At 38.1% G+C, this 23,079-nt stretch overlaps 1 protein-coding gene across 2 annotated transcripts in view; it reads left to right on the top strand.

Annotated features, from left to right (window-relative positions):
* Nucleotides 1–19,889, top strand: part of cnksr3 (cnksr family member 3) — a 53,253-nt gene extending 33,364 nt beyond the window's left edge. The window contains exons 4-13 of one of the 2 annotated variants that reach the window (XM_062436885.1): nt 1,992–2,079; nt 4,296–4,337; nt 8,545–8,664; nt 10,573–10,632; nt 12,771–12,839; nt 12,959–13,108; nt 16,597–16,715; nt 16,821–17,002; nt 17,911–17,997; nt 19,077–19,889. In XM_062436885.1, coding sequence (XP_062292869.1) covers nt 1,992–2,079; nt 4,296–4,337; nt 8,545–8,664; nt 10,573–10,632; nt 12,771–12,839; nt 12,959–13,108; nt 16,597–16,715; nt 16,821–17,002; nt 17,911–17,997; nt 19,077–19,423 — 1,264 coding nt within the window. In that variant the 3' untranslated portion in view covers nt 19,424–19,889. Of the gene's footprint in view, nt 1–1,991; nt 2,080–4,295; nt 4,338–8,544; nt 8,665–10,572; nt 10,633–12,770; nt 12,840–12,958; nt 13,109–16,596; nt 16,728–16,820; nt 17,003–17,910; nt 17,998–19,076 lie in introns of both variants that reach the window. The other variant, XM_062436884.1, reaches the window with a different exon arrangement.
* The last annotated feature ends 3,190 nt before the right edge of the window (nt 19,890–23,079 follow it).

Here is a 23,079-nt window from a genome sequence, read left to right as displayed (position 1 = left end):
GAGGAACGGAGGAAGGTAGGGGGGAGGAAAGAAAGAGAGAAGGAGGGAGGGAGATATAGTCAGATATCACTTGATATGACTAACTCAGACTGCAGAAGCTCAATAGAAGCTGATCATCTACTTTTAAATCACTGTTGATTTTGTCCTCCATCACTTTACATAAAAAAACACATTAGAAGATCATTTGATAGTCAGTATGAACAGTGTTTCCTGGTGAAGCTTTATTTTCCAACAGTGGATGTTGTTGTGGATGAAGTTTACTAGTTGACATCCTGTTGAAGGTTTTCTGTGACCTGAAGTACGAGCTCCTGGGTAGCGGATTTTATGGTTGACTTGACGTGTAAAGGATAAAAACAACAGAGAGTATTAAACCACCATACACATACACTTCACCTCTCCTCGCTCTCTACATCTCTCTACTCTATCACTCTCTCTCTCATCACATCACATCACTCTCACTTCACACTCTCTCTCAACACTACATCTCTCTCACACACACACTCTCTCTCTCTCTCTCTCTCTCTCTCTCTCTCTCTCTCTCTCTCTCTCTCTCTCTCTCTCTCTCTCTCTCTCTCTCTCTCTCTCTCTCTTTCCCCCACTCACACTCATTAGTGCTGCTGTTTGTTCACTCGCGTGTCGTCCGTCTGTCTGCTGTTCGGGACTCGTTCAGGTTACTCTCAGCTTGTATCGGCTTGAAGAAAATTCCAGCTGTTACACACGATCACTGACGCCCACAACGCTCCTTATATCTGACGTGTGTCACCCAGAAACACCAAAAACATGCCTGGGTTTGACAGCATGTTACTGAATAAGAGCCCAGAGTTAAACCCAGAGAATTAGGTTCAGTTTCCAACATATGTTTAATCATCTAAAGTTATTAAGACCTGCAAACAGCTTTAATTCAGATCAGATATCTATTGTCCCATAAGAGGAAATCATTTTTGCAGCAAGGCAGCGTAAAGACAATAACGCATGAGAACTTACAAGCAATAAAAACACAACGAGACAATAAAGGGACATTAGAAGTGTCGACTCTATTCATGCACGTAAAGTAAAGGATGTTTGTTACAAGCAAGAAAAAACAGCAACAAGAAGAAGAAGTGAAGTCAGGAATAAACTGTTGGATGAAGTCATAGATTGTATATAAGAAATGGACGTAACATCCGTGACGTCACTCATTGGTTTGTGGACTGCTGCTCGGAAGCCAATAGTTTCGGATCTAAGCAGCGGCATCTTGAAAATTTCAGGTGCATGCCGGGAAAATAAAAACACGGATTCTACTTATATGGGCATCAGGAGGAGCAAGAAGACGGAGCGGGGGAGGTTGCGAGGGCTGGATCTACAACAGTCTACACCGGCAACCTGGTGATGCTAACCAAGTTAGCTGTTACGACTATAACCACAAAACTCCAGAGAAAACTGTCGGTGTCAAACAAGTTCACGGGTATTTCCTGCAGTCTATCTGTCCGCCCTCCTGAACCTGTGAACCAATCAACCTGTCAATCACCACGTAGCCACGCCCTAATGCATACCCTGCTTTATCGTCAAATATAAAATCAGGAGGCCAAAATGTCCCAAATGAACATCATACTGCATTGAAGAAGGCTTTAAACTAGCGATTGAGACCATAAACACATTTTGAAAACGTTTACTGAGGTTAGAAATCAAGTGAGAAGTTGGTGAATTCTCCATTGACTTGTATAGAGACGGAAGTCCTTTTGACACCAAAATGGTCGCCCCCTGGTGGCCTTTTGATAGAATGCAGTTTTAAGTTACTTCAGCGTTGGTCTCATTTCAGAGGACCGGAACTCCCCGTCTGGTTGAAGTGACATAAAAGTGATTAAATATATATATCATAAGTCACATTTTTACCTAAGGGAGCTTTATGGTCTGTACATTAATACAACATCCTCTGTCTTTAGACCCCCGATTTGAAGAAGAAAAACTAAACTAACTAATTAATCGAGAAAAATATAATAATCTCTTTGCAGGACTCCACTGACGAGCCCCAACGACTTCACTTCCACCAAGAGCCGAATCATCCAGCTGTGTCTGGAGCTCACCTCCACCGTCCAGAAGGTCAGTGAGGCGTAAAAACATCCGTCTTTACTTTTAATTTATTCGTCTGTGATTCTTCTTTAATCAGATGTTTCTGTGTGAAGACAACAGAGAAAGAAAGAAGGTCATGAACTGAAGTCAAACCTCTCATGTCGTGACCTCTGGGACGGTTAATTTTCAAGCTTTGATGATGATGATGATGATGATGATGATGCAGCAGATAGCTACTTTTTAAACGTACAAAGCCCATTTGATGATGCTCTTTCAGATATGAATGTTAGTCAAAACAAGTGAGAATCTCTGGATTTTCCCTTTAAATCATCATTTTTAGAGCAGTTAAAACTTTCTCCTCACCTTATGATAAGATAACAAATATTATATCAACTTACTTTATTCATAGCAGGTTTTTATTGCCTTCGTTTTTAATGTTTGAGCCTTTTTAAATGTTATTCCTATGAAGCACTTTGTGAGCAGCTATACTAAATATATAAATAGCTATTATTATTACTATAATTGGAAATATATTAAAGATATTTCCATCATTTGCATCATTTTATACACATTGGGAATTGATAAGATTTTCAATACTAATGCAGTTTTCCAGTTCTCTGTGTAGAGGAACAGTAAGCCTTACAGAGTGATAGCACAACTGTTTTATATTACCTCTGAGAGTAGAAACAGAGTAGGAAAAAAGCATTTTAAACAGTGTTGACATCACCATCTGAGTTTTTATTCCAATTAGAGAACTAAAAGCTCTGATATGTTGGACTTGCATGTAAAAATCAAGCAAATAAGGATCACCTGAGTCATTAAAGCTGCTTAAATTAATTAATTAATGTGAAATAAAGTGTCAAATGTGATCAGCTGGCCTGCAAACACAGATCACACACACTCCTCACATTGTTTATTATTCTACTTGCTCTACGGAAAATGAAGCAAATGATTCCAACAGAAACAGAAAATGTGGTTTCTCAGAAATTCCCATGAAATAAAACTTCCCCCGTTGAAGTCGTGATATCTTTTGCAGCGTGTCGCCTCCCCTCACATGTGACTGCAGAGTGTTGTGTGCTGCGTGGAGGCGTTGGCCCCACCGCGCTGTCGTGCAATCATCCTGTCAGTGTGTGTTTACAGGCAGCTTTTATTTCACCGACCGCAGGAGGAATCCTCTCGTTCTGCACTCAGCCCCTCCCCTCTGGTTTCACTCTCCTGCAGGCTGTCATTTCTCAAATATTTGCTTTCCCTCGCCGATTCCCCTTTTTCTCTCTCTCGTTTCTCATCTCTCGAGTTTTACTACACTTACAGATCCTCAGTCGATACCAGGCCTTTAAAATCGAGCTTTTTCTTTAATGAAGCAAGAAGTTTTTTATTATTATGAATGTTGTGGTTTGGGTTAAAGCATGTTTCTATTCTTATAAATATCAATAGATTCAATTATAAGGTCTGAAGTAGTAATAATAATAATAGTAATTCACTTTATTATAGAGCTTATAAAAGTTAAAGTGCTTCACAAGGCAGCAAAATACACAAAATCATAAAATAATAAAAATTTTTAAAGAGAACAAATAAAAACAGACTGAGTACAAACCAATTCAATGTAAAAAAAAAGGCACAAATAGATATTTAAAGGAGATAAAAGCAATTGTCTCCTTTTAAAACTCATAAAATCAGAAAAGTGTTAGTTTGTCCCAATTTTTGACCTTTTGAACCCTAATATTCCCAATTTTGCTTTTTAATTCTGTTAATTTTGGATGGTTTAAAACATATTTACAAGCGCAGTGTATATTCTGAACCTTTGTTTAATGTCAAAAGTTACAGTATGTGATGTTTTATATTAGCTGAAATATTCCAAACTAAGACACAAAGCTTTTTTTTGTGCCTCTCGTTGTATAATATCATCATTACATTTGAGTTATAGAGTGAAGCATCTGTTTTTCTTCTCTTTAATCATTAAAAAAATCAAAAAGTTGAACATTTTGATTGATTTGCAGGATCTTCAAAGACTCAGAAACACTATAAAAACACCAGTTTTCCAAGAATATTTAATTTATCTTCTATTTCATCTGAATCCAGTGGTTAGAATTAGCAGTTACCTCAGTTTATTGGCAGATTTCTTCTCTTTTCTTGATTAAAAGCCGCAGATATTTGGACTGTGAAGAGGATTTTTTTGTTTGTTTTTGTGGAGGTTTTTTTTTGCAGTGTGAAGTCTCTCAGTCTGCTTGTCTCTTTTTTAATTGCAGGACCTCACTGTTTATGAGATGGAGGAGAAGATTATGGAAGTGGTGAGTGCTGCTGCTTCTTCTTCTTTTTTACTTCTTCCTCTGGGTTGGATGCTAATCTGAAGCACGTGTACACACAAACACACATAAACAAACACACACACATCACTTTAAAAGACATTACACTGACTTTACCCTAATAAATCAATGTCACCACATGCCTAACCCTAAAATAGCCTTAACTTTTAAACCAAATCTTCACCTTTAATCTACAATATGAGGAATACCTGTTATATGCACACATGCACGTACACACGCACACACACACACACACACACACACACATAAACACAGCAAAGAACAGGAAAAGGAAGTGTGTGTTCAACTGACTGAGTGTCCTGTGGTGTTTCGTGTGTTTGTGTGTGTGTGTTTGTGTGTGTTTGTGTGTGTGTGTGTGTGTGTGTGTGTGTGTGTGCAGAGTTGCTGTTTATTCAGCACAGGAGCATCCACTTCCTGTCTTAGATAACACACTTCCTGTTTTGTTCCCAGAATACTGAATCAGCTCATGTTCACTTTCCCCTCCTGACCGCAAGTTTAAAAAAAAAGAAAAAAAAAAGTGACCTCCTGAACTCTGACGCTCCTCTGATGAAACCTCAAGTCTGAGTTTAGTTTAACTTGTAACCATCAGTGAGGGAAAGGAGGGAGGCCTTAAAGATCCTTAAAACATCTGGGTGTTTACTTTTAAAATTAAAGCCCCAAAAATGTGTTTTTTTTTAGTTTGTGCTGCAAAATTTAAATATTTTGTTTTATTTTGGGGCTTTTTTCACCTTTATTGTACAGTTGGTTGTAGAGAAGCTCAGAAAGGTCCCTTGCTGGACTCAAACCAGGGTTGTTGCTCTGTAACAACTCAGCTACGAGGGCACTCCCTAAATTTAAGTAGTTATTTCATTAACTGTTAGTGTTGTTTTTTCATTAAGGTGAGTGACAAACATCTCAGTATCCCTTCATCAAGAGATTATGAGACTAATGGCTCCTGGACACTGATGCAGCTCCTGCTTTATTCAGGTTAATCAGGTCTGTAAAGGACTGTTGTTGCTTTAAAAGTGCATCAAACTGCAATTTTTTAATTCATGCTGGAGATAAAGAGAGTTCTCCAAAGCCTTCTGTCACATCACATCCACATTTGACTGTCCGTCTCACTAATATTTCAATATAAAATCACAGTAAAATACTATAGAAAACAACACTGACATCAGCTTTTAAGTTGATATGTTGAACTTGGTTGCTTATTCCCAACATTATCATTCATTTGGAGTCGTGTTTCTGTCCACCTGCTGAATATAATTCCAGCATTAACTCTCTTTTAGCTCTGTTTTTTACTCTCTAACCTCCTGAGGGGAAATATCTGGAGCTCTTTAGCTGCTAAATGCTCCACTATGTTCACCAGCTAGTCTACAGCTAACTGTGTCTGTTTGCCTGTTCGGTGCTGAGCAGGTAGTGATACAGTGGCTTTTTTAAACAGCTTTTTCTCTCATGAAATGACACCACGAGAGCGCTGAGAATGAAGCAAAACAGTGAAAGTTGATCTCCGACAGCTAAACAATGAGCTTAAACTCACTTTAAATCTCTGTAAAGCCAAGGGGAGCTGTATTCTGACGCTTCTGTGAATCTCTTTATTACATTGGACATACATTTCAATGAATTTTGTCAAAGTCTCCCCATTATTTTTGGCCTCCATCTCTTGGTTTTTACTTTACACTCCTGTCTCACTCTTGAATAAAAGCGTGGTAGATCTGGAGGGGTCGCAGCAGAGCCGTTACTCTGTGAAAAAGCTTCGTTGTCACCTGGACAAACACGCTGAACTAAAGGAGGAAACACTGCAGAGTTCAGATAAAATGGACGGAGCCATGAGAGTCAGGTCAGGGTTTAAATCTGGAGCCTGTCCACGTCGTTGTCAGCTGATGTTAAAACATAAAACTACAAATCAAATCAATAGCAAGAGAAGACAGAAACTGGACTAATTAACTTTCCAGATGAGCTTGTTTTCCTGGTTTACTTTAATTTCCTGCATGTTTGTGTTTTCCTGATGGCTTCCCCGCTTCCCAGGGACTCACAGACCTCCTGCTGTGCTGCAGGGCTGAGCGTCTAGTCAGTGTAATGATCAGTGTGTTTCGAGGCCTCGGGCTCCCGGAGGATCCTCAAAAACCCGTCTGCTGCTGTTCAACAAAACAAAACAACTACCTCTGCCATTTGGAGCTGCTTGTGCTGTTCATCGGTCTATTTTCGCTCTTCCTTTTTCCACAGAGAGAGGTCAGAGGTCAGGGTCAGACAAGTTAATGCTTCCACAGCAGGTAGCGAATCAGCGTTTTAGACTCATCAGAGCGGACGCTTGTTATCACGGGAGATTTTAGAAAAACTGCTGTCCCCAACAACTTCCTGTCTTTCTCAGTGTACAGAGTGTGAAGACTTTCAGCATGTTTATGTTCTCAAGTACGGAGGTTATAGGAGTCCAAATCTGCCACCTAAGAAATAAGATTAAATATTCCTTTATTAGTCCAACGATCGGGAAATTTTATGATATTACAGCAGCAAAATGGACAGTAAAAAAAGCGTCAATAGAAAGAATAAAGAACAATAAATAATACATAAGTACAAAAGCAATAAAAAAACAATAGTAGTAAATAACAGTAACATTATGTATGTTACTAACAAATAACAAATGTTTGACCATCTACCTACATTTTTAGATCATTTAATAAAAAATAACTAACTGTAACTAAATGTTGTACACTGCCAGGTTCATAACTCTGATATAAAATACTAAATTCCTGTTTATTACATTGATTTTACTTAATAACAGTCAATCTTAAGGATATTTAGCCTAAAAAAATGTCAGGTTCAGTATTAAAAAAGTCAAATAAATGCAAAATATGAAGGGAAACTCCACTTTTTAAAAAAATGTATTTATTTTTATTGAGGTTTTTCATCAGAAACAAAACAAAAAAACAAAAACAAACAAACAACCCTCCCCCTCCACTTGATGTCATTAAACCCACCTGATTCCCACAAATATTACTGAAGACATGACATCAATGGAAACTACAGACCTGCACTGATGTAAATGTGATTAAAGTAAAGTTCTGTTATTTTAAACAGCGTGTCCCTGCAGCTCTTATTTGTAATGAGGTAATGTTAAAGAGTGTGTGGGCTCAAAAGGTTTAATCATGTTGTTTTCATGGATTATTTGATGCGCTCATAGTTTTTTTTACAGAGTCTTTTAATTTGCAGATATTTAGCAGTTCATTTTTTTGCACATTAAATAAAGAAGTTGGGTCAGTTTGGGGGGAAAAACTAAAAAGTTGGTTTAATTATTATATTTGAGCCTATATGTAGTTTGGTTATTTGCAAAACTCTCAATAAATTAAACTCTTAATTCCTTAACCCTCCTGTTGTCCTTGAGTCAAGGAAGGAAGGGAGGGAGCAAGGAAGGAAGGAGGGAACAAGGAAGGAAGGAAAGGAGGGAGGAAGGAAGGGAGGAAAGGAAAAAGGAAGGAAGGAAGGAAGGGAGGAAAGAAGGAGAGAAGGAGGGAGGGAGGAAGGACAGACGGAAGGATGGAAGGGAGGAAAGAAGGAACAGTCAAAACAGACAGGCCATTTGACCCGGGAGGACGACACGAAGGTTAAATGAGAGAAATTACTTTTTTCCTTACTTACATAAATGTTTTAAAAACTTTAATGAGCACATTTACGCATGAACCCAAATATGACGGGTATTTAACAACTAAACAAATTTAACACTTTTTCTGTTTTTTTCATATAATTTGAACCAAGTTGCAGTGTTGACTGTCCTAAAAATGAATCGTTATATACCTGAAAATGTACAGGAAATTATAAAGATAGATAGATATATACTTTATTGTCCCCGAAGGGAAATTTGTCTTGGACTCTTGAGTGCTGAGACAGCTGCCGCCATGGTTCAAAAGAACAAGAAAGTAAAAGTAAAGTTGCACATTTGCACAATAATAAATGATACAATGCTACCTGTTGCCTCAATAAATACATAAGCACACATATTGCACATTCCCACATACATATAAATATAATAAATACACATTCTCCATAAAATGAAAATAAAAATTGTATGTATTTTTACTGTAAGAATGGATCATAATTCATTCCATGGCCGTCTTTTTGTCACTTATAACTTTTATCTTGGTTTGTAAATCAAAGTTCAAACAATGACTTCAGATCTCTGGTGTGTGTTTTTTAGTCTCGGGCTCTGAACGGTATCTGTGAGAAAACAGCTCAGACGACCTCCGACACTTCGAAGGGTGACATGACCTGTCTGGAGGAGGTGCAAATCACCAACATCAAGCCCGGAGAGGGACTGGTGAGTTTCAACATTAACATGATTTACATTTAACATGAGCAGAACACAGGATGAGTTATAATCAGGATGATCACTGCAGTTACTGTAGAGAAAAGTAATCCATTACTTATAATTATTTCCTCTTTATATTCAGTATTCTTGCTCAGAGTTTGACTCGGTCTCTTCATACCTTCCTGCGTTTCTGCTGCACAGCTCCCTATTTCTCCCCTCTGTAACAAGACCTTTAACCTTTACCCCGTTCCATGGAGGCTCCGACCCTGTTTTCTGATCAACAACCAGCAACAGTTTGCAAGTTCAAACTCATAACCCATATTTAACATGATGTCATGTTTATGAATCGGTAAATAAAACTGGTCGCACCACACAGACTCGTTCTTAAGTAGAGATTAGTCTTAGCTGACAGAACCAACGGACAAAAATACCACATGAGATCTGCTCAGAGTCGAGATGGAGCTGATATGAGTACGGCTCGGGTCGGCAATCAGGTTTCAATCAGAAGGACAAATGTTTTCACTACTGTTGGATGGGGAGGTGATGACCACGATATGCTTGTATATTTTTAAATATATGTTTGTTATTTTTTGGGGTAATAAAAAGAAATCAGCCTATAAACAACTAACTAACAAATAATGAACCATTTAATACCTGAAAATTAAAGTCTAAATAGAATAGAAAGCTTTATTGTCATTATATTTTACATATAATGAGATTACAGGTGCCACTGCATGTGTGCTTTAACCCTCCTGTTGTCCTCGAGTCAAGTAAGGAAGGAAGGAATGAGGAAGGAAGGAAGGAAGGAAGGAAGGAAGGAAGGAAGGGAGGGAGGAAAAGAGGAAGGAAGTAAGGAGAAAAGGAAAGGAGGAAGGAAAGGAGGAAGGAAGGAAGTGAGGAAAGAAGGAAGGAAGGAAGGAAAGGAGTAAGGAGGGAGGAAAAGAGGAAGGAAGTAAGGAGAGAAGGAAAGGAGGAAGGAAGGAAGTGAGGAAAGAAGGAAGGAAGGACAGGAGGAAGGAAGGAAGGAAAGGAGTAAGGAGGGAGGAAAAGAGGAAGGAAATAAGGAGAGGAGGAAGGAAGAAGGAAGGAATGGAGGGAGGAAGGAAGTAAAGGAGGGAGGGAGGAAAGAGGGAACAGACAGGGTCAATTTGACCCGGGAGGACAACAGGAGGGTTAAAGACAAATAAAAAAACAACCAGATAAAAACATGACACACACGCAACTTCTTTTTTTTTCTTTCCTACAGAATACCTGTAATATACATAATTTAAAAAAGCAAGGTGCTTTTATATTGGACACAAACCTCATTAGTCCTTACATTAAAAATATATCAGTACAGGTTTCCACATCTCGCCCTTTTTTATCGTCATCATATAATATGAGTCTCTACAAATGAGATGTTTAATTACACTTAAAAATCTATTTCCATACATGTAAGATTCACTTTTTTTTACAATTAGATAACTAGGTAGTTGTAAGTGGAGTCTTTTCTGAACATATAAATAATTAAAGGGAGACAAACAACAACAAAACTATATTCAATTAATCAAGGAAAAAAAATGAGCCGACAGACACACAGATCTTTTCCATTCAGATCATATCAGCAGGACAGACTTATATCCGCTGTCAGATAAAGTACCAAGTGCTATAAAAAGAAAAACCCACAATTTAACCCGACTTCCCCTGAAAAACACTACCAGGTCTTTTAGTGCTGCAACATGAACCACAATCAACACAGAGTCCAAAACAGAAAAAACATATACGTCCAAAATGGAAAGAAAAAAAACCCCAACCCCAAAACCACCACTGCAGCGAGGAATTACACCAAAAACCCCACATGCTGTACGTTTATATATACGGGACTCATATATACTCAGCCGCAGACACTGAGCCCTTCCAATCTGTTTAATCTTGCAGGGGATTTACATCAAATCCACCTACGACGGGCTTCACGTCATCACGGGAACAACAGAGAACGTGAGTGTGCTGCTGCTTCTTTGTCACTACTGCTTCTGTGCTGCTGGACTGTGGTTAAAAAAAACTCCCCCCCCCAAAAAAACCTGATTCCACACATTTAGTCTGGCTGTGGTCCCAATCGTCATGACAACAATGTTCAGCTTGTTTTTTTATGACACTTTGAGAGCATCGGAGTTTCTTCACAGTGACTGCAACTCTAAAAATGTTTAACCCTCCTGTTTTCCTCGAGTCAAGAAGGAAGGAAGGGAGGAAGAAGGAGAGGAAGGGAGGAAGAAGGAACGAAGGGAGGAAGAAGGAAGGAAGGGAGGGAGGAAAGGAATGAAGAAAGGAAGGAAGGAAAGGAAAGAAGGAAGGGAGGAAGAAGGAAGGAAGGGAGGAAGAAGGGAGGAAGGAAAAGAAGGAAGGGAGGAAAGGAAGCAAGGTAGGAGGGAGTGAGAGAGAAAGGAAGGAAGGGAGGAAGGAAAGGATGAAGGAAAGGAAGGAAAGGAAGGAAGGAAGGGAGGTAGGAGAGAGGGAGAGAGAAAGGAAAAGAAGGAAGGAGGGAAGGAAAGAAGGACAGAGGAAAGAACGAAAGAGAGAAGGAGGGAGGAAGGAAGGAACAGTCAAAACAGACGGGGTCAATCTGACCCGGGAGGACGACAAGAAGGTTAAAGAAGAAGTGAATTCAGTTACTTAAACAAAGATATTTTTGTTTGTATGTAATTGACATCCTACACATAGTCAGTATATAAATATGTTAAGTCAAAGTTTATTAATATAGAACATTTAAAACAACCTCAGTTGACCAAAGTGCTGCACAAGCTTAAAACACAAGATAAAAGAACAAAAACATGGGCGTAGCGAGGTGTGACATCATCGGTTTGAAGCCCAGATTTGCAGTTTATAGTCAGCGCCATGTTTTCCATTTGGAGCCAGGACCTTTCCAGATAAGGCAAATTTATCAGTGTATCACATTTTCAACAACAAGGCGATTCAAAGTGCTTTACATAAAACATAAAATTAATCAAGAAAATGCATAAAAGCAACATATAGAAAAATAAAAAGATGTTTAAACACGATTAAAAGTGTTAAATTGGAAATATAATTAAGCTAAAATAGAAAAAAGGAGATAAAAACAGGAGAATAAAAATTTACAGCGCAGTGTGAGATATTTACCATAAAATTTAATAAAAAGCAGTCGCTGACAAAAAAGTCGTCCAGATAAGTGGAGCATAAAAACTGAATGCTGCTTCTTCAGGTTTAGTTTTGTCTCATGCTCTGTAAAACACGCTCCGCTATCTAGAAGCAAAGTTACATCATCAAGTTATATCATCAAGTCACATAGACTATAGTCCGAGTCAGTGTGAGTCACGGAGCCATCTGTCAATCAACACCCACACAGCAGACAATCAAAGCTACTATAAGTCTTCAAATCTTGAATCTATTTTCCAAAATAACCCCCAGCACAGTTATTAGAGGGCTTGAATTTAGAGATAAACACCAGAGTGACTCATTGAAATAAGTCAGTTGGAGCATCTGGCAGCCATCAGTGGCACTTTAAAGTACTTCCTCATTGGCTTCAGCTTCAAGTCGTGGTAGTTGCCAATTGTTTTTACATTCATAAAGTACAAGTGAGAGTAATGTTACACTGGATTGTGCTGCAGGAGGCTGTTTAATCCTCTTTTAAGGAGATTTAGTCACAGTACAGCATCATCAAACCTGCAGCAAACACTGTCACCACTGCTAGATATTCATAATGGGTTTTGGCATAAGTTTAATAACTTTTATTGCTTCACATTTGGTTATCTGTCCATCAGTTTCCTGCCACTTATCTGGGTCATATTCATTTTAATTGATTTATTATATTACTAGGAATGATTGTTATTGATTGTGCAACTGATACTGGCACCAATACGATATAAATGTCAATAAATTGTATTTTCCTGAATGGTTTTTAAGGCGGTATTGTTGTTAAAAAAAAAATAAAAATAAAAAGTTACACATTTCATTCTTTTCAGTGTTAAAAAGGTTCTAAAAGTCTTATATTTAACTTGGTGAAACACATAATCTTTTCCAGATGTGAGTGTGTGTGTGTTTATGTGTTGACCCTCCCGTCTTTGTTGTGTTTGATGCCTCTCTTTAAACTCTGTGATCCTCAGTCTCCTGCTGATAAAACCCAAAGGATTCACGCCGGAGACGAAGTCGTTCAGGTCAACAAACAGACGGTGGTGAGTCAAAAAAACACGAGATTTAAATAGTCCGTGACTTTTCCTGTTAACTGTTAGCGCCCCCCGGAGGCCGCTGTGATCACTACATCTCACTGAGTTCTGCTCTGTGATTGGTCCAGGTGGGCTGGCAGCTGAAGCACCTGGTGGAGAAGCTGAGGACGGAGACAGGAAGCGTCACCCTGGTGGTGAAGAAGAGGCCGGCTGGCATCGCTGGCGGCTTCGCTCCCGCACCGCTGAAAAACCTGCGATGGAGACCCGCCCTTGTTCAGGTGAGCTGTAGAGCAGGACGCTGAAACTCAACCAGCTGCAGGTTCATTGTGCTATCTATCTATCTATCCATCTATCTCTCTCTCTCTCTATCTATCTATCTATCTTTCTCTCTCTCTCTCTCCACTATCTATCTATCTATCTATCTATCTATCTATCTATCTATCTATCTATCTATCTATCTATCTATCTATCTATCAACTATCTATCTGGCTTTATATCTCTCTATCCATCTATTTTCTATCTATCATCCATCCATCCATCTATCTATCTTCTATCTATCTCTCTTTCTATCTATCTATCTTCTATCTATCTCTCTATCTGTGTGAAGTGATGAGCTGGTTGGCTAATATGTTCATCAGTTTATCATTTTGTTCTGGGTTTGATTCTCAAAAAAACAGCAAAATTAAGGAGAATCTAAAATTCCTGTTGTGCACTGAAGTCCCATTTACACCTGGTATTAACATAATATATATAACATATCAACAATTGGTCGATCGCCAGATGGTGACTGTATGTAAAGTGTAAAAACGTGAAGCAGACTTCTAAATAAATCTCTGAGTTCATTGTGTCAGTCTGTCATCGTGGTTTTTAGTTTCTGGGAGCAGAAAATACATCAGCCACCCAGTCTGCTGCTGCTCGGAGGTGGGAGGGTGAACAATGGATGCCTTCTTCTCTCTTCCTGTTAAAAACACACACACACACACACACACACACAAACACACAACCTAAACATGAGGCTGAGTTGATGTCAGACTTCTTTGAAAGGTGACTCACTCGTTACTCCACAATGTGACGATTCTGACGGACGGAGGGTTTTTTTTGTGTGTGTGTTTGTGTGTGTGTGTGTGTGTGTGTGTGTGTGTGTGTGTGTGTGTGTGTGTGTGTGTGTGTGTGTGTGTGTGTGTGTGTGTGTGTGTGTGTGTGTGTGTGTGTGTGTGTGTGTGTGTGTGTGTGTGTGTGTGTGTGTGTGTTGATGGAGCTCCAGGATGTTGTGTGTTTAAAGAACATAGGCTCCGCTAAATGTCGTTCGACAGCTCGTTCGATGCGTTCAGGTTCTAATCTCGGCTATCAAAACACATCTGAGGTCAGTCTGGCTGTAACTCGCCGTCGCTCCCACTCTGCAGTTCAAAGGTCGTCTTCAATCAACGCTCACGTCTCCACTGCTCACTCTCAACCCCGTTTTCAACTTGGAAGACGATTATTGGCTGTAGAAAATGTTTATTTTAGTGTTGATTGATCTGTTTATTATTTTTTATTAATTATTTAGTAGATAACATATCCAAAATGACAATTATTAAGATTAGTCTTATTTTAATGCATCAGTCAATTGAGTCAATTAAATATTAAATGACAAAAACTTATATTATATTGTTATATTGTACATTTTTATTTTATATTATTTAGAATTACTTGATTTTTGTGAATATTTTGATTGTTATACATCAAAACACTGAGGCACAGTCCTTCCTATGTGCAGACCTACTTGGCAATAAACATGTTTCTGATTATTAAATAAGATAAAATAAGATAATTTTGATTATATTAATCAATATTTAAGTTGTTTATCAAACAGTTTCTGCTTCCAGTTTCTCAAATGTGATGATTTTTGGACTTTTCTCTGTTTTTATATCTTTATAAACTGAATATATTTGAGTTTTGGGCTTTTGGTCAAGATAAAATAAGACATTTTATAGACTAAATGTTTGAAACTAATCTTTAAATATAAAATACTAAATGAATAGATAATCACCAGTTACTAGAATCCAAAGTGATTCCTGCAAAATTTTAGTCAAAAAAACAATAAAATAAGTAGTTCATTCGTTCATCTTCACATTTGTTATGTTAAAAACAAAAGATTACCTCAACATTAAATTAATAATCCATATCGTCACCATCTGCTTTAACTGATTTAACAGATGCCTGATGTAATTCTTTAGCGGGTAACTATTTTTAATGGTTTATGTGAAGGTTTTTTTTTAGTTAAATATGTCCCACCCTCTTCCTCCATTGTTCCAGCTGCTGTGATTCAGCTTTTCCTGATGTAGTATTCTCACAGGATCAGAATGACTCTGCTCTGTACAGTCTTCTCTGCTTGTTTTACTCACAGTTAGTCCTCCTTTATATCAACTGTCAACAAAGCCAATGAAAACACCAAAACCAACAATGTGTCACTGCGTCTCTCTGTCTGTGACTCTCAGCTTCAAGCCCTTTGGTTCCTACCAAAGAGGCAAATCTTTAAAAACAGCTCACAAATGTGTTGTTTTATCTTTTTATAAACACATAAAACAGCTGGCTAAAGTATCTTTTAACAAATGTTACTTCAACAGGAGGAAAAATGAGGAAAAGTGCATTTGTTGGGGGCGAATGAATCCACATTTGGTGCTCTAGTGAGTATTTCTGGCAGTAGAAATACATTTTTTTTAAATCGTTTTTGGACATCTGAGCACTACAACACAGAGGAATAAGTAGCAGTAGCTTTATTGTCATTGTATTAAGGGTCAAACAACAATATATCACTATTTAGATAGCACTTCCTGAGGCATAAAAACACTTAATAGGGGCAATAAAGTAGTAAAGATACTACTATATTACTTGTACGTAGGTTGATTCATTGTTGGTTTTGGCGTTTTCATGAGATTTGTTGACCTTTTAATGAAAAGGAACTAAACATTGCTCACCTTTAAATAGAGTTCAGTCAATAGAGGAGCACACTTTTCTCACTGTGTCTTAAAGGACCAGTGTGTAAAATTTAGATGCATCTAGTGGAACGAACTTGGCAGAAATGTAATAAAATATTCATAAATATGTTTTAATTAGTGTTGAAAATAAGAATTGTGTTTTTATTACCTTTTTAAAATGAGCCTTTATATCTACATAGAGGGCAAGTCCTCCTCCACAGAGCCTCCTACATGCTTGGAAGTGAGGGGGGAGGGGTATTTATATGGCTGCAATCTGCAACCTCACCACTAGATGGCACTAAATCCCCCACACTGTACCTTTTTATAGGTCGGCTTCGGTATGAACAGGAGGAATGATTACGGCAAAGGAAAAACCTACTTCAGTGTTTATTTGGGCTCCTGACTGTTGTTTTAGGGAACAGTTGAAACTTGTGAAGTCGTCCTTTTAACCTCCTTGAGACGAGCAGAGTGAAGTTCCTGTGTTTATGTGAAGACAGCAGCTTCTGAGGAGGAGAGGAAGGAAACAGAAGAGCTTCGTCTGCAGATTCTCGTCCAGCCGAAACGTCTTACTGTTATTTTTATGATAAACGGCGTCAGAAGAGACGACACCTCTTCTGCTGTCTGCTGTTTTTACTCTGTCTTCAAGAAAAAAGCTCTAAATTAGGAGTAATAATAGCAGAGGAATGAAATTTAAAGTGTTGTTGGCTTCCAAAACCTTTGTTTCCATCATTAAATATTAGTATTAGATGTTCTGCTGGACTTATAAAAGCAGGTTTGGTCATTTAAATGTCTTTTTTTTGTGTGTGCAGACATCTCAGGGAGCTCCGGGTCTCCACAGACTTCGACATCCAGAACCTTCAGACGCAGCAGGGAAGAGAGTTAAGTCAGCTGTGTTGGATCTGTACATCCCTCCTCCGCCCGCAGCACCGTACGTACCGATGTGAGTACAAAAACGCTCCTCCGACAACTCGTTCACTTCACTTCTGTTTTACCCACAATGCCGAGCTTTTCTTCGTCTTTTCTTCCTCTGCAGAGACGGGAACACGAACATTCACCAGGGTGTGAAAATGAGGCCGAAGTCTCCGAACTCTCGTCTGGATGCGGACACACGGAGACGCTACACCGTCGCCGACGACAAAAGGACGTCCGTCATTTCTCCTACTGAAGGGAACCAGCCGATTCCGGTCCGCCTCCGACAGCGCGCCTCTGCACGCTGTGAGTGCAAATAACCAAATATTCTCTAGGTCAAGGCCTGAAATACATAATGGGTCCCCACAAAGATAGAAAACCAGGGTACAAACACACACACACACTTCTTCAGGCTGATAATGTTCACTTTTATAGCACTTTTGCACTTTTTTCTTCAGATGTTTTGAGTCTGTGTCGCACAAAACACGACATTTGACTCATTTAAATCATCACAGGCATTTTTTCCCCCCAATTTTTAGACTTTTAATAGATGCTTCGATTTAATTGTTTAATTGAAAAAATAACCGAATAACAAATGAAGCGATAATGAAAATCATCGTTAGTTGCAGCCTTTTCTAAATCATTAGGTTTCAGTATTTTAAAGGAATAAACCAAAAATAAACGGCACTAAATGGTCAAAACAATCGGAGCCGTGTTATGTTATCATGTGAATATTCTGTATTTTATATAGATTATAAAAATGGAGTCAAAGCTGCATCGAGACATCAGATGACCCCAAAGTCTGATAAATCCTTCTACATAAAGCTAAATAAAATATTCTTCTTTTTTTTTTATGCAAGGATGAAAATTATTCAATTAAAAGTCTAAAAAATCACCACAAAATGTCAAAATATTAGATCAAAATAGTGAGATAATAGATATAATAGATAAGATGTAGCAGGAGAGAGAAAAACTGAATATATGCACAAAAAACGTATTAAAATGAATTTAAATGTATTTTTGTAATATTTTTAACATATTAAATATTTATTTAAAAAATATATAAAGTTTCATTATATTATTTATTTATTTTATATTGATTTTAATTTATTTTTTAACCTTTTTTAAATTGATGTAATATATAGATTTATTTTATTTTATTTTAATTAACATAGAGACACTTTTTTTAAACATTTCTCATCTCTGCCCTGCAGGTAAACCTCGGCCCGTCTCCATGCCGGTGGAATCACTGTCGGCTGCGTCCAACCCGTCCTGCAGGCGCGGGACTCAGGGGAAGAAAGGTAAGGCTCCACCTGTCCGCCGCAGACGCCTCTAATCTGCCCGTTATCAGTAAACGGTCGTCTGTCTGCCTCGTTAGCAGCCGGAGGACAAACCGCAGCAGGACGGACTGCGTGCTTTGAATTTTTACCTGGTGGATCATTAACGTAGAGAGCAGCCGCTGCATCGACGGAGCTGATTTCAGTCGTTTCACCTTCAGGAACAAACGGCTCTGACTTTGTGTGCGTTGGCAGTTTGTCTGAGATAACAGGCTGTTAATGGACTTTCAAGTTTAAATAAAGACACATTAAGAGGTGGACAACATGCTGCGGCTGGTTTCCACTCACAGAATTAACTGAGAACTTTTCTCTTAATGTTTAAAGTGAATTCACATGATTTGATTCATTTTAATATGTCATTTAAATAAAGAAGATAAAACTAATTCTCTTACTGCTGAAATCTCTTTTAAAGCTTTTAAACATCAGTCCTGATAATAACCATCAAATATTCATTCATTTTCAGGATTTTAACCCTTTATATGTCTGTTTTTTTACATAATACAACTGTTTTTTTAATACTCAAAACTCAATAACCGACTAACTATATACATGTACAGCACGTTTAAAGTGTTATATATTATATTGAGTTTGATGACCTGCATGTGTGTGAGACAGAGAGAAATTCAAACATAATACTATAAATGCAGACCTGCAAGACAATACAGATTCTCCATTTGTAGCTACAGATACTGTACACACATTTATGTATACACACTCTCACACACACACACACATATTCATGGCGCCATCTAGGGGAAGAAAAAAAAAAACCTACCATCCCCAGAATGCAGGAGAATGCATTAAAGAGTCATATTTTATCAGGTTGGATCAAAAAGTGTAGTTTAAATAGATTTTAATAGGTTTATATTTATCCCTAAGAACACTCTTTTCTACACAGTGTATTATAGACATGTTATAAGTGGAAATATTGATGCCATCTGCTTAAACAAAGCCCAAAATTATCAAAATGAAAAGCTAAAAATGTCCTTTGTGGAGCTAAAGAGAGAAACATGCTGACTTGTGTCCTCCTCCTCTTCATACAGGTCAGGACATCCTTCACAGGTATCTGAGTAACGAGGGGATCAGCGTCATCACAGAGGAGGAGCCGTGTTACCCGCTGCCGTACCGCGGCCACCCGTCTGTCCGCGGCGTCGACCACATCCGAGGCAGCCAGTGCTTCATCAACGCCGATCTGCACAGCACCGCCACCATCCCCTACCAGGAGGCGGCGTCCAAGAAATCCACCACCGCCGCCACTGCCTCCTCTTCCTCCACCACCACTTCCTCTTCCTCCTCCTCCGCTGCTGTTTCACCTCCTCCGACTGCGACCAAACAGTCGACGTCGCTGCTCGGCGGCTGGCTGGCTCGTCTCAGGCTGCTCAGCCACTGACTCCTTTAAATTTTTATCAGAACAGACGAGTTCTGCTCATCTGGCTCCAACAGCAGGTCAAATATTCTCAGCCTGATCCTCAACGCCTTCAAGCATCCGAGCACACAACAAATAATATTAAAAAAAAGTGAAATAAACTTTGAGAATGAAGCAAAGATCTCACGAAAAGTCAAAACGACAGCAAAGAAGAATAAAAGAAAAGCAAATCTGTTTTTCTGACCAAGACTGTTTTCATGATTTTTCATGTGAGTCGTCTCTTTGAACTTCAAACTGGAGACTTTATATCGACGCTTATCAGTTTAACTCTCCAATCAGAGAAAGATTATATAGAAACTTTAATCCTTCCTCCTCTGACCCCTGATTACTCTGCTGCACCTGTGTGTGAAAAGTAGAATAAAAGTTTGGAAATGTAAACACACAGAATCTCAGACTGAACTGTCTGCAGTCAAGTTGCATTATGGGTAATGTAGGCAAGAAGCTGAGGAACTACAATACAATGAAACAACAGCAAACAAACAAATAAAATGAGACTTTTAGTAAAGTTTGGAATTGATTTTAATGATTTATTTCATTTCTTTATTAATAAAAAAGTCAAATTTTAATTGGATGGATAAAAAAAAGCAATTTTTAAGATGTTTTATACATTTTTTAATGTTCTATCGTCTTGAGGATTAAACTGATAAGCGTTATCTCCAGTTCGTGAACCAGTGGAGGTGAGCTGAGATAACCGTTCAGGCTCAGTGGATCTAAATGTTTCTACAGTTTGGTTTCTGCAGACTGAATGAAAACGTCTGTGACATCACTCGCAGTTGTTGTTTTTTTTCTGAAGAGACGTTTTGAGAAGTTTGATTTCACCGCCTGCTGCCGTCTGTCTGTCTTCAACCAGAGTCGGACTTTTTCACTGATTTGTTGGAAAGTTGGAGCGCAGAAACGAACACGGCTGAGTGTGACAGTGTGAGAGTTTGCATATCTGAAAACATGCTGTACCTCTTTAAAGCCTTAAAGACAACAACAGACAACAAGAAGCTGCTGAAACCTCAAAATCTTGTATCGACTCTGGAAACAACAATCCAGCTGATGAAAGTATTCAAAAAAACTCGTATTTCAAACCACTAATTTAAATTTAAATCATATATGATGATATAATTCAATCAAACATACTTTTAAATGTCGCTTTATTGAATACTTAAATCATTTCAACAGCAGAGTTCGGACCTGCTGAGTCAACATTCAGCTGGTAAATATAAAAATATAGAAAATATTTGTGCTTTTAAATTTTTTGGCCTTTTAAACGCCCCTAAAAAAATGACAAAAATACCTCATCAATCGTTACATCTGCTGAAATCTGCTGAAAATGAAGCTGGTTTTTGTTTTCAGACAAGAATCAATAAGCAGAAATTTCAAAACATCAGATTCAAAGAGCAAATAATCAAACCCGAGTGTATTTTTTTCATTTTTTTAAAGCATTTTTTTTAAACATCAGAGCAACTTTTCTTCCTCTTTGTCTCAGGAGCTGTTAGTGCCTCACGTCTATAGACTTCTTTTTATTTTTTATTAGTTTATTTCTGTATAAAAATGGTTTGTAAATATGTTTCAGGCTTTTATAGGTTTTTGTTTTTATTTCATCGCTGCAAAACTGAATTTCAGTCATTTATCTAAGAGACAGAAACGTGAGCTTTATCAGAGATATATATATATATCAGTGTATGACGAGATTTTAAAAGATAAGATATAAAAGCTGAATATTGTTATTACATATTTACTGAAGCCTCACTCGAGTCTCGTTACATCTTAAAGTATAAGCTTAAATAATTCAATAATCAAAGACAAAGGCAAATAAAGTAAATAATAAAAAAGCTAATTAACCAAAGTTTACCAGCAGGGTTTTTTTATAACTTACAAACATTGTAAGAAAGCAGCTTTAACCTTCGTGTCGTCCTCCCGGGTCAAATTAACCCCGTCTGTTTTGACTGTTCCTTCTTTCCTCCCTTCCTTCCTTCCTTCCGTCTGCCCTTCCTCCCTTCCTCTTGTCCTTTTTCCCTCTCTCCCTTCCTTCCTTCTTTCCTCCATCCTTCCTTCTTTCCTTCCTTTCCTCCCTCCGTTCCTTCATTTCCTCCTTCCTTCCTCCCTCCTTTCCTTCCTTCATTCCTTCCTCCCTCCTTTCCTTCCTTCATTCCTTCCTCCCTCCTTTCCTTCCTTCCTCTTTCCCTTTCTCCCTCCCCCCTCCTACCTTCCTTCCTTATTTCCTCCATCCTTCCTCCCTCCCTTCTTTCATTTCCTATTTCCTCCCTCCCTTCCTTCCTCCCTCCTTTCCTTCCTTCTTCTTCCTTTCCTTCCTTCTTCCTCCATCCCTCCTAACTTCCTTCCTTCCTTATTTCCTCCATCCTTCCTTCTTTCCTTTCCTCCCTTCCTTCCCCCCTTCCTTCCTTCCTTCCTTCCTTCCTTCTTTCCTTCCTCCCTCCCTCCTTTCCTTCCTTCCTTCCTTCCTTAACTCGAGGACAACAGGAGGGTTAATATAGTTATTGTAAATAAATATATTATACCTTTCCTGTAACAATACACAATGTAAAAAAACCTTTAAATTACTTTAAAATTAAAATGACTTAATCTCAGGAAAACATTAAAAAAGCTTATAGACAGAAAACATGTTTAAAAGTTTTGCTTAAATTTGGGTTTGAAAGAAAAATTTAAAGATTTTAACTTTAAATTAATCTGCTTTAATCTTAAAAAACTGACACTTGTTGTTCTTTCTAAAAAATACATTAAAAAGTCGGCAGAGTCGTTAACAAATACTTAAAAAAGCTGCTTTAAATTTCAGGTGAAACTGACGTTAAGTATTTCAAGGTGTGAAACTCACTGCACTCTAAAAAAAAAAAAAACAACTTCCTTTCTTTGAAGAACTCCTGTGTGTGTTTTTAAGGTTTTATTTTAAGTACAATTATGACAAACTTTGAGAAAGGAGTTCCTTTAGGGAGCCGTCTCCGATCCTCTGATAGTTACAATCTGAGGAGCTCCTTTTCTCTCTTTTTCTTTTCTTTTTTTTTACTTTTGTAGAGTGTTTTTGGTTCATCTTTAGGTGCCTTTATACTAACAACACAATATGCAAGAGCTCTGAACGCATCGGAGCGCAACACAAACTGTAAATATCACAAAAATATACTCTTCACTGCAGATATGGACATTAGTAATACCGGTTAATACGCAGAAATAAACTTTTTTTTTTTGGTTTCTGAACATAACATTTATATCTTAAAGTGAGACTTGTAACTTTTTAAAAGAAGAAATACACATTTATTTACCTTTATCATACTATTAAAGGATCAATGTGTCAGATTTAGGGGGATCTATGGCAGTAAAAGTGTGTTTTAATCAATATATAATCACCTGAAAATAAGAATAATTGTGTTTTCATCATATTAAAATGAGCCGTTTATATCTACATAGAGAGCAGGTAGATGTTTCTACGGTAGCTCTGAAGGGACAAACACAGGCTCAAGAAATGGCCGCTGAAGTTTCTCCTACATGCTTGAAAAGGGGAGTTTATTAATTTGGTTGCAATCTGCAGCTTCGCCACTAGATGGCACTAAATCTCTTCACACTGCACCTTTATAGCCTCACTTGGTCTGATCTGACTGGTCACTTATGGAGGCTAATAT

The sequence above is a fragment of the Scomber scombrus genome, chromosome 17 (genome assembly GCF_963691925.1).
Source record: "Scomber scombrus chromosome 17, fScoSco1.1, whole genome shotgun sequence".
NCBI classification, from domain to species: Eukaryota; Metazoa; Chordata; class Actinopteri; order Scombriformes; family Scombridae; genus Scomber; species Scomber scombrus.
This window is presented reverse-complemented; position numbering and strand designations above follow the sequence as displayed.